The sequence below is a fragment of the Oncorhynchus mykiss genome, chromosome 22, assembly GCF_057628025.1.
Source record: "Oncorhynchus mykiss isolate SJ-2025 chromosome 22, ASM5762802v1, whole genome shotgun sequence".
NCBI lineage: Eukaryota > Metazoa > Chordata > Actinopteri > Salmoniformes > Salmonidae > Oncorhynchus > Oncorhynchus mykiss.
In genome coordinates, this window is record NC_143043.1 from 49,530,856 (window position 1) to 49,543,783 (window position 12,928).

At 41.8% G+C, this 12,928-nt stretch overlaps 1 protein-coding gene across 1 annotated transcript; it reads right to left on the minus strand.

Annotated features, from left to right (window-relative positions):
• Positions 1–3,421: 3,421 nt before the first annotated feature.
• On the minus strand, positions 3,422–4,384 carry LOC149972887 (trace amine-associated receptor 13c-like). The gene has a single exon (XM_090216383.1). The coding sequence runs from the start codon at positions 4,382–4,384 to the stop codon at positions 3,422–3,424; it is 963 nt and encodes a 320-aa protein (XP_090072509.1).
• Between the last annotated feature and the right edge of the window lie 8,544 nt (positions 4,385–12,928).

Here is a 12,928-nt window from a genome sequence, read left to right on the forward strand (position 1 = left end):
CTCACATACATGATTCAAACCGTTTCAAAAACTTCAGAGTGTTTTCCATCCAAAACTACTAATACTATGCATATCTTGTATTCTTGGCATGAATAGCAGGAAGTTGAAATTGGGCACCCGATTTATCCAAAAGTGAAGATGCTGCCCCCTTAAGAAGTTTATAGAAAATGACTCAAGTAAAATAAATGGTTACTCAGTAAAATACTACTTCAGTAAATGTCTAAAAGTATTTGGTTTTAAATATACTTAAGTATCAAAAGTATATGCAATTCCTAAAAGTATCTAAATTAAAAGTATAAATAATTTCAAATTCCTTATATTAAACATAATTAGTTTTTTTTATTGTTATTTTATGGATAGCCAGGGGCAGATTCCAACACTCAGACATCCTTTACAAATGAACCATGTGTGTTTAGTCAGTCCGTCAGATCAGAGACGGTAGGGATGACCAGGAGTGTTCTCCTGATAAGTGCATGAATTGGACCATGTTCCTGTCCTGCTACGAGTGTCAGGGAAAATGTATGGAGTAAAAAGTACATTATTTTCTTTTGGAATGTAGTGAAGTAAAAGCAAAAGTTGTCCAAAATATAAAAAGTAACTTAAAGTACAGATAGCCCAAAAAATGACTTATGTAGTATTTTTACAAAAGTACTTTACACAACTGCTCCAGCAATATCATAATTTCAACATAATTATTGTATAAAATGATAGGCTACAGTAGCCTACAATGGCATAGAAATGAATAGCCTAGTTTATGACAGATGCAATTACACAACGGACGGGTCTAATCCTGGATGCTGATTGGTTAAAACCCCATTCCAGTCTGTCTTTTCCACAGGTAAACACCGGCTAATGCTATGCCATTGAATTGCCTATTTGCTCTGTTCCATCTCAGTGTGAAATTCACTGTCTCATCAGCCAAGCAAGGCAATTTATAAACTGGATTACCACTATGAAAATCATGTAGAGCAAGCAGAGATTTGTATCAGCCTTGCTGGCTATCTTTCCAACATTTCCAACATTGTTTCAATATTGAAATTCTATATCCAGTTGTCCCATAGTGATGAACGTGTTGGGAGTCGGGAAAAGGCAGAGAACTTTTCTCAGCCAGTCGAAATCATGAATCTGCATGCCACATTTTTATGGATAAGAAATGTCAAAAGAAAACAAGTAAATCCAAACTAAATGCAGCTATTTTGAGGTGTTTCCAGCTTCAATTTGAAGTGATTGTGTTAGATGTGTTGTTGGCTAGCTCCCCTGAACAACAATGTCCTGACGACAGAGCACATTTTCTATTGCAGGCGAAATTGTGCATCATTAGCCCATTGTTATGAATGTGTCCAAATAAATGTCACTAGAAAACAGTTTAAACAAATGCAAATGTAGCTACTGTCATTATTCTGGCTGCACTGTTTGACGTGACTGTAAGTTAGCTGTAGTTGGCTAGCTAGCAAGCAAGGGATAAGAACATTGAAAACCAGTATGGCTATGGAACATTTAGAATTAATGACTGGGTCGTGTCCACAAATACAGAACAAAAATACTTAACTGGGTCTCGTCTCTGGCAACCAAACCGATAGAACGAACGACCAGCCTGCTTGGGCAGCAACCTTAGATTTGTGTCGGGACTATAGTTAGTGGAAGGATGAAATGGTATGAATAAAATTATAAAAATGTTATTTATGAAAATATATCAAACATTATTTTGGTAGCCAATTGTATATACAGTGTATGTGATAAAGCCCTCGAAACCATTTAATGCCAGTTTCATTGTGGACTTTTTCCCATAACACAAGCAGGCAAGGGAGTTTAATAACTTCCATTTCAAATGTCAACTCATGCAAAGCTCGAGACCCAAGAACTGAGCATGTGTAAGATCCTTAGATTGATATGGTTTATCCATTAGAAAAGTCGACATTAGAAAACAGTTTACTTTAAACCATCTCTGAGTGAATTACTCTAAAGGTTCGAGAGCGCCTAAAGTAATTTTCCAGTGCTTTGTTGCTGTTTTATCAGTTCTAGCGTGTTAAATGTTTTATGGAAAAAGGACTGAAAATAGGTGTCTCCATAATGACAATCTAAGTAGCCTACCTACCACTGGAAAAAAGTTGACAACACGTATGTGAATGCTGCTCTGTCTCCATGACTCACCTGCAGTGTGCTCTCAACACACTCGGCCCTCCCCCTCCCCACAACCACTCACTCAGTAACAGCCTGCACACTGCCTGATAGTCAGCAGCATCAGGTCACAGTGAAATATATTAAACAATATATATAAAAATATATATAAAGACAAATGCCATGGCGGCCGCAACAGTTCTTTCAATTGACAATTCTCAAAATGATCTAGAACATATCAATTGTTAAAGTATTAACAGAGGAGGTTTAACATCACAGAGGTTATTTAAGGAATCATTTCATTCTGAAACAGTCTGTGCTGAAGGAAGTCATGTGTTTATGGTCTGCAAAAGGACTTTACTAATGATTAGTAAATGGTTGATAATGACATTTATTAAACATTTCATGAATTTTGTAATCATTATTACATACGATAAAAGTGTATAAATGTGTGAATAACTAGCTTACTAAAACTAATTTGGGAGTAATGATAAATTACTTATTAATAAACTATTTACTAATCCATTATAAGAAAATGTTTTGCAAGGTGTTATTATAAAGTGTTACCAATCTCTATAATATTTCAGAGAAAACGGCTTCTGAGAGTTGCTCTGGTATGACCCCTGACCTGGCAGCAGTGATGTAGTGAGAGTATTGGTAGAGTTCATAACCAGTATGCTGAGGTTGAAGTGTCTGCTACAGTGTCCTGCACTGTTGAGTTGATTCAAAAAAGCATTTTGTAGTCATTAATACATGTCATAATATCCAGTAACATTTAGCAAATGTGTGCGTAATAATAAATGGTGAGCAACCTGTAAATGCCTTTCAAATGGTTTATTACTGAACATTGTAGTGGTACACAATTGCATATTTGTGCATTTTACCCTCAACTACTTACATACGCCATTGAGATAGACTTGGACGTTATCTGATATCATGCAGTATTGAACATTTAAAATTCAGTACACTTGCTAAAGGTGTTGTGTAACAATCGAGCCACTAGAGGGTGATGTTAAACATACATAATGACTCGTTCTCAAAATGTACTTTTAGAATCCTTACATACTATTTATCATTAAATAACATGGAACAACAACAGACGTTGGTTTTTGGAATATACAACCCACAATGACTACAATGTATTTTAGAAAACAAGCTTATGGCTTCTTATACGTTTTCCAAGTCATTCCAATCCAATCTAGACAAATCATTCTGTATCAACACCACATTCATCTCTGTATTGTCAGAGAACAATTGTGTAACGTAACTATGTTTTTCAAACTGGGAAATAAAAATATAGGTACTATGAACGCCTTAACTTCAGAGATAAAATATGTTTAGCCGTCACTTTGAACCATGGATAAAATAAAGCATAAATTATTGGATTAATTAAGGAATTAGCAAGTGGCAGAAAGCTGATGATGAATGCTAATAAATTGTCACTTAAGAAAGAAAGAAACAAAAAATGAAATAGAAATGGAATCCAACAACTTAGATAAGTGAAAACAACAATAGACAGAGTTTTTGCTGCTTTTCTCTCAGACTTACTTGCCTGTACAGTTTTAACACCAGACACACTGGCAGCCTCTTTTGAAAATACCTTTCTGGCCTGTGATCTGGCCACCACAAAGATTTTCATATAAAGTGTTATAATAATACAGCATGGGACAAGCATTGTAATAATGAAGTCAATTATATTGCCCCACATATATCCTTCACCAGTAAAACATTCATTCAAACACCTACTGGGTACCTGTACATTTACAATGTCTTTTATAATAGCAGCATCGTATATGATACAACAACACCAGGTAATGGACATACAACACATCACTCTTGTTATTGTTATTTTAGAGTGGTACAATAAGGGATCACACACAGCAACATAGCGGTCAATAGATATCAAGACCAAACTGCCCAGAGATAAAGAAGTACACAAACAACTAATGTAGAGAAGAAACACACAGAAATATTTCCCAAAAACCCAGCATGGTTCAATTATTGCTACAATCATTACTGGTATCACAATCAGTCCCACCAGGAGATCTGACACAGCCAGAGAGAGGATGAGCAGGTTGGTTTGAGTCTGGAGCTGCTTGAAGTGAGAGATGGAGATGATCACCAGTACGTTCAAAAATACTGTTACTGCTGAAATCAACGAGAAGAAGATGTAGAGTGTTATGTAGATAGATATCGATAGCAAAGCCTTTCTGCAAGAAGAGTTTCTGTCTTGAAAACAATATTGATCATCTTTGTGTTCCTCCATTTGTAATAAAGGGTCAAAATGCTGAGGTCCTGCTCCTGCTTGGTCTTGTGTGTGACCCTGTCAGGTCTGCCTTCTGTCAAACTCTGAGCTCTGCCTCTCTATTTATCCCTGAGTTACTGACAGCCACTCCCCTCCCCGGAGTCTCTCTGCACACAAAAGCACGAAAACATACACAAGTGAGCACAAAATGATGTAATGTATGACATAATTGTATGTTGCTGTGGCCTGTCCTTTAGCCTCCCTGATAGTTAGATATGAGAGAAAGGGACATTTTCTCAAATTCTATGCATTTTATTGGGAAAATATATTATGTGTGATGTTTTGGTCACCCAAAGGCTTTTTTAATGGGAAATAGGATAGCTGTGTTAGAGTAACTGTTTTGGTGATGTCCATGCTCTGTTTGGACCATAACCCACAACCTCAGGAGACATGACGGCACGTCACATGTCACCTGGCCAGTGTGTAGGAAAGCTGACAGTAGGGAAGTTGATGAGGGCATATGTTTATGTTGAACGCACTTATAGCAAATGAAATCAACATTTGTGGCATTCCATTGATTTGCCTGCTCAAGGAGGGCTACAGAGAAGAAGTTGCAACGCTGTGGATTTTTTAAAATTTTACTTAGGCAAGTCAGTTAAGAACAAATTCTTATTTTCAATGACGGCCTAGGAACAGTGGGTTAACTGCCTGTTCAGGGGCAGAACGACAGATTTGTACCTCGTCAGCTCGGGGATTTGAACTTACAACCTTCCGGTTACTAGTCCAACTCGCTAACCACTAGGCTACCCTGCACTATTTGTATTGGATACAAATAGCTGATTTGCACAGGCTACTGGGAAAGCTTTTTTTGCATTCCTCAACTCCGAGAACTGTGGATCGAGCTGGGCTGATGGGAGTCTCGCCATCGGGCAGGTTATCTTCGGTGGACTGGCTGCTGCTCGGAAGTGATTGCTCACAGACGGAGAATGGAGACGCAGGGACCTTTGTTGCTGAATCGCGGGATGATCCTCTCCTGGACCTGGCTGGCCAGACAGGGAGACACTTCGCCGTTTATTGCAGAAGTCGAGGGCGGCGTCCTCTACTTTCTGAGCCCTCTGCGGTGACGGGATTCATGAATGGGCTGCCGACATCGAATAACTTTGTGTTCTGGAGCCTGATGTCCCGGCTCCATCTTCGCATGGAGAGTGGCAGTTTCCTTTGGTTCCTTCGGTTTCGGCCAACATTGGAATGGCATCGCCAGGGACTAAGGTGGGTTCTGATATTCCTATCATTTGTGGGGGCTAAGTTAGAGGAGCCCTTGGTGTGGCTAGGGTTGGGCTGAGGGCTCTGGCTCGAAATGAACAACAGCCATCAACCATTATTATGGGAATCTCCATGGTTAGTTCGGTGGAAGTCCGAAATACACATTGTTTTCCTGGAGCTAAGGTATTGGATTTATTAGAAATAATTTATTAGAAAGCATGGAGATCCGCATATGTGATGGCACTCCATAAGGGGATGCAAATGATCTTGACAACTATCGCCCCATTTCAAGACTAATTTGTTTTGCTAAGATTACTGAATCCTTGTTTAATGTACAACTTTGTTCCTTTTTATCTGATAATTGTATTCTTAATATTACTTTGTATTCTGCTCTCTCAGAGAAACCACACATTCACTCTTCCACAGCCATAGTTACAGATCAGTGGTACATGCAGTAGCCTTCCTAGTGATAAGCCCTGTGTTTTCTTTCTGTCAGTAACTCAGGGATAAATAGAGAGACAGAGCTCAGAGTTTGTCAGAAGGCTGACCTGATAGGGTCACACACAGGACCAAGCAGGAGCAGGACCTCAGCATTTTGACATTTTATTACAAATGGAGGAAAACAAAGATTCTCAATACTGTTTTCAAGACAGAAACTCTTCATGCAGAAAGGCTTTGCTATCGAAATCAATCTACATAACACTCTACATATTCTTCTCATTGATTCAGTAGTTACAGTACTTTTGAGCGTACTGGTGAGCATCTCCATCTCTCACTTCAAGCCGCTCCACACTCCAACCAACCTGCTCATCCTTTCTCTGGCTGTGTCAGATCTCCTGGTGGGACTGATTTTGATACCAGTTATGACTGTAGCAATAATGGAACCATGCTGGGGTTTTGGGAGATATTGATGTATGTTTCAAATCCATATCGCTTGTTTATGTACATCATTATCTCTGGGCAATTTGGTCTTGATATCTATTGACCGCTTTGTTGCTTTGTGTGATCCCTTATTGTAACACTCTAAAACAACAACAACAAGAATGATGTGTTGTACAGTGGGGCAAAAAAGTATTTAGTCAGCCACCAATTATGGAAGTTCTCCCACTTAAAAAGATGAGAGAGGCCTGTAATTTCCATCATAGGTACTTCAACTATGACAGACAAAATTAGAAAAAAAAATCCAGAAAATCACGTTGTAGGATTTTTAATTAATTTATTTGCAAATTATGGTGGAAAATAAGTATTTGGTCACCTACAAACAAACAAGATTTCTGGCTCTCACAGACCTGTAACTTTTTCTTTAAGAGGCTCCTCTGTCCTCCACTCGTTACCTGTATTAATGGCACCTGTTTGAACTTGTTATCAGTATAAAAGACACCTGTCCACAACCTCAAACACATACTCCAAACTCCACTATGGCCAAGACCAAAGAGCTGTCAAAGGACACCGGAAACAAAATTGTAGACCTGCACCAGGCTGGGAAGACTGAATCGGCAATAGATAAGCAGCTTGGTTTGAAGAAATCAACTGTGGGAGCAATTATTAGGAAATGGAAGACATACAAGACCACTGATAATCTCCCTCGATCTGGGGCTTCACACAAGATCTCACCCCGTGGGGTCAAAATGATCACAAGAACGGTGAGCAAAAATCCCAGAACCACACGGGGGGACCTAGTGAATGACCTGCAGAGAACTGGGACCAAAGTAACAAAGCCTACCATCAGTAACACACTACGCCGCCAGGGACTCAAATCCTGCAGTGCCAGATGTGTCCCCATGCTTAAGCCAGTACATGTCCAGGCCCATCTGAAGTTTGCTAGAGAGTATTTGGAAGATCCAGAAGAAGATTGGGAGAATGTCATATGGTCAGATGAAACCAAAATATAACTTTTTGGTAAAAACTCAACTCGTCGTGTTTTGGAGGACAAAGAATGCTGAGTTGCATCCAAAGAACACCATACCTACTGTGAAGCATGGGGGTGGAAACATCATGCTTTGGTTCTGTTTTTCTGCAAAGGGACCAGGACGACTGATCCGTGTAAAGGAAAGAATGAATGGGGCCATGTATCGTGAGATTTTGAGTGAAAACCTCCTTCCATCAGCAAGGGCATTGAAGATGAAACGTGGCTGGGTCTTTCAGCATGACAATGATCCCAAACACACCGCCCGGGCAACGAAGGAGTGGCTTCGTAAGAAGCATTTCAAGGTCCTAGAGTGGCCTAGCCAGTCTCCAGATCTCAACCCCATAGAAAATCTTTGGAGGGAGTTGAAAGTCTGTGTTGCCCAGCAACAGCCCCAAAACATCACTGCTCTAGAGGAGATCTGCATGGAGGAATGGGCCAAAATACCAGCAACAGTGTGTGAAAACCTTGTGAAGACTTACAGAAACGTTTGACCTCTGTCATTGCCAACAAAGGGTATATAACAAAGTATTGAGATAAACTTTTGTTATTAACCAAATACTTATTTTCCACCATAATTTACAAATAAATTCATTAAAAATCCTACAATGTGATTTTCTGGATTTTTTTCTCCTCTAAATTGACTGGGCACCCAGTGGTTATTCGGACACTGGAGGCGGAAATTCTGGTGGCCCAACGTGATTGAGGATGTGAGATCCTTCGTTGCAGCCTGTCCCACCTGTGCCCAAAGCAAGTGCTCATGACTGTGACCAGCTGGGTTGCTCCAACCTCTGCCCATCCCCAGCCGGCTCTGGTCCCACCTGTTAGTAGACTTTATCGCCGTGGGTTACCGCCATCCCAAGGTCTTACCACTTTCCTGGTGGTCGTCGATCGGTTATCCAAGGAAGTCCATTTCATAATCTTAATTAACCAAGTTGCGCTAGGCGAAGGAGACTGCTGATCTTATGATTACCCATGTCTTTTGACTACACAGACTTCCCCAGGACATTGTCTCGGATCGTGGGCCCCAGTTCATCGTGGAGAGCCTTCAAATAAAATAAAATAAAATTGTATTGGTCACATACACATGGTTGGCAGACGTTAGTGAAATGCTTGTGCTTCTAGTTGTGCTTCTAGATGAGCGATGGCCGAACGGCATAGGCAAGATGCAGTAGATGGTAGAGAGTACAGTATGTAAACATTATATAAAGTGGCACTGTTTAGAGTGACTAGAGATACAGTGCCTTGCGAAAGTATTCGGCCCCCTTGAACTTTGCGACCTTTTGCCACATTTCAGGCTTCAAACATAAAGATATAAAACTGTATTATTTTGTGAAGAATCAACAACAAGTGGGACACAATCATGAAGTGGAACGACATTTATTGGATATTTCAAACTTTTTTAACAAACAAAAACTGAAATATTGGGCGTGCAAAATTATTCAGCCCCTTTACTTTCAGTGCAGCAAACTCTCTCCAGAAGTTCAGTGAGGATCTCTGAATGATCCAATGTTGACCTAAATGACTAATGATGATAAATACAATCCACCTGTGTGTAATCAAGTCTCCGTATAAATGCACCTGCACTGTGATAGTCTCAGAGGTCCGTTAAAAGCGCAGAGAGCATCATGAAGAACAAGGAACACACCAGGCAGGTCCGAGATACTGTTGTGAAGAAGTTTAAAGCTGGATTTGGATACAAACAGATTTCCCAAGCTTTAAACATCCCAAGGAGCACTGTGCAAGCGATAATATTGAAATGGAAGGAGTATCAGACCACTGCAAATCTACCAAGACCTGGCCGTCCCTCTAAACTTTCAGCTCATACAAGGAGAAGACTGATCAGAGATGCAGCCAAGAGGCCCATGATCACTCTGGATGAACTGCAGAGATCTACAGCTGAGGTGGGAGACTCTGTCCATAGGACAACAATCAGTCGTATATTGCACAAATCTGGCCTTTATGGAAGAGTGGCAAGAAGAAAGCCATTTCTTAAAGATATCCATAAAAAGTGTCGTTTAAAGTTTGCCACAAGCCACCTGGGAGACACACCAAACATGTGGAAGAAGGTGCTCTGGTCAGATGAAACCAAAATTGAACTTTTTGGCAACAATGCAAAACGTTATGTTTGGCGTAAAAGCAACACAGCTCATCACCCTGAACACAACATCCCCACTGTCAAACATGGTGGTGGCAGCATCATGGTTTGGGCCTGCTTTTCTTCAGCAGGGACAGGGAAGATGGTTAAAATTGATGGGAAGATGGATGGAGCCAAATACAGGACCATTCTGGAAGAAAACCTGATGGAGTCTGCAAAAGACCTGAGACTGGGACAGAGATTTGTCTTCCAACAAGACAATGATCCAAAACATAAAGCAAAATCTACAATGGAATGGTTAAAAAATAAACATATCCAGGTGTTAGAATGGCCAAGTCAAAGTCCAGACCTGAATCCAATCGAGAATCTGTGGAAACTGCTGTTCATAAGTGCTCTCCATCCAACCTCACTGAGCTCGAGCTGTTTTGCAAGGAGGAATGGTAAAAAATGTCAGTCTCTTGATGTGCAAAACTGATAGAGACATACCCCAAGCGACTTACAGCTGTAATCGCAGCAAAAGGTGGCGCTACAAAGTATTAACTTAAGGGGGCTGAATAATTTTGCACGCCCAATTTTTCAGTTTTTGATTTGTTAAAAAAGTTTGAAATATCCAATAAATGTCGTTCCACTTCATGATTGTGTCCCACTTGTTGTTGATTCTTCACAAAAAAATACAGTTTTATATCTTTATGTTTGAAGCCTGAAATGTGGCAAAAGGTCGCAAAGTTCAAGGGGGCCGAATACTTTCGCAAGGCACTGTACATTTAATACATCCAATTTTTTGAGTCAGTATGCTGGCTGCAGCCACTCAATGTTAGTGATGGCTGTTTTACAGTCTGATGGCCTTGAGATAGAAGCTGTTTTTCAGTCTCTGGGTCCCAGCTTTGATGCACCTGTACTGATCTCTCCTTCTGGATGATAGTGGGGTGAACAGGCAGTGGCTCGGGTGGTTGTTGTCCTTGATGATCTTTTTGGTCTTCCTGTGACATCAGGTGGTGTAGGTGTCCTGGGGGCCAGGTAGATTTCCCCCGGTGATGCGTTGTGCAGACTTCACTACCCTCTGGAGAGTCTTACAGTTGTGGGGGGGGCAGTTGCCGTACCAGGCGGTGATACAGCCCGACAGGATGCTCTCGATTGTGCATCTATAAAATGATGTGAGTGTTTTTGGTGACAAGCCAAATTTCTTCAGCCTCCTGACGTTGAAGATGCGCTGTTGCATCTTCTTCACCACGCTGTCTGTGTGGGTGGACCATTTCAGGTTGTCCGTGATGTGTACGACGAAGAACTAACCCTAACCCTAACCCTAACCCTAACCCTAACCCTAACCCTTAGCTTTCCTAACTGCCTGTGTATATTTGTTCCTAACTTCCCTGAAAATGTGCATCTCACGGGGGCTGTTTGATGCTAATGCAAATCGCCACAGGATGTTTTTGTGCTGTTCAAGGGCAGTCAGGTCTGGAGAGAACCAAGGGCTATATCTGTTCCTTGTTCAAAATTTTTTGAAGGGGGCGTGCTTATTCAAGATGGCGAGGAAAGGCACCTTTAAAGAATAACCAGGCATCCTCTACTGACGGGATGAGGTCAATATCCTTCCAGGACACCCGGGAAGGCCTGATTAGAAAGGCCTCGCTCGCTGAAGTGTTTTAGGGAGCGTTTGACAGTGATGAGGGGTGGTCGTTTGACCGTAGACCCATTACGGATGCAGGCAATGATCACTGAGATCTTGGGTGAAAACAGCAGAGGTATATTTGGAGGGCAAGTTGGTTAGGATGATATCTATGAGGGTGCCTGTGTTTTGGGATTTGGGGTTCTAACTGGTAGGTTCATTGATAATTTGTGTGAGATTGAGGTCATCAAGCTTAGATTGTAGGATGGCCGGGGTGTCAGAACGAACTCTGAGCATAGATGGGGGGGCAATCAATTGACATATGGTGTCCAGGGCACAGCTGGGGGCAGAGGGTGGTCTGTAGCAAGCGGCACCGGTGAGCGACTTGTTTCTGGAAAGATTTATTTTTAAAAGTAGAAGCTCGAATTGTTTGGGTACAGACTTGGATAGTAAGACAGAACTCTGCAGGCTATCTTTGCAGTAGATTGCAACACCGCCCACTTTGGCATTTCTATCTTGCCTGACAATGCTATAGTTTGGGATGGAAAGCCAGGATTCAGACACGGCTAAGACATCCGGGTTGGCAGAATGTGCTAAAGCAGTGAATAAAGCAATCGTAAGGAGTAGGCTTCTAATGTTAACATGCATGAAACCAAGGCTTTTACAGTTACAGAAGTCAACAACTGAGAGCACATGGGGAGTAGGAGTGGAGCTAGGCACTGCAGGTCCTAGATTAACCTCTACATCACCAGAGGAATAGATGAGAAGTAGAACTGGACGACTAGCATGTTTGGAACAGAGAGTAAAAGGAGCGATAGCATAGATTCAAGGCATAATGTACAGACTAAGGTATGGTAGGAAGAGAGTGCGCTGGGTAATGAGTAATGATGAGAGAGATATAGTATCTGGAGATGTTTAACCAGGTGATGTCATCGCATATGTGGGAGGTTGAACAACCTTGTTGGTTAAGGCATAGTGAGCAGGGCTACAGGCTCTACAGTGAAATAAGACTGTAATCACTAACCAGGACAGTAATGGATAAGGCATATTGATATTAGGGAGAGGCAGGCCGGGGCTAGCAAGCTAGCAGTTGGCAGGCCGGGGCTAGCAAGCTAGCAGAAGGGTCTTAGAGGGACGTCACGTCGATAGACCAGTTGTGGATTAGTAGGGTTCCAAGTAGCAGAGGGGACCAAGTCCAATTGGCAAAATGGGTATAGTGGTCCAAGAAACTGGCCGATGGATCAGCTAACAGTCAATGCTCTAGATAGCTAGCAGGCCATGGTTAGCAGAATGGGCCTTCAGGGGACATCGCGCCTGAGGGGCCTGTTGGAATCCTCGGGCAGATTAGGTCGGTATTCCAGTCGTGATGGATCAGCGGGGTTCCGTGCCCCGTACCGGCAGTAGAAGGGGTCCGGATATTGTAGCCCAGGAGTGGGCTTCAGGAGTAGCCCAGGAGCCTTAGCCGGGAGTTGGCCTAGCATGGGCTAGCTCCAGGCTAATTGGTGATTTCTCTGGGGCGGAAACGTTAGCCAGGAGTTGTCAACCTGGGTTGCGGTTAGCTAGCTGCGATGATCCTGATGAAAAGGTTCAGAGTTTGCGATAGGAATCAGGGGATATGGAGAGAAATATATCAAATCAAATGTATTTATATAGCCCTTCGTACATCAGCTGATATCTCAAAGTGCTGTACAG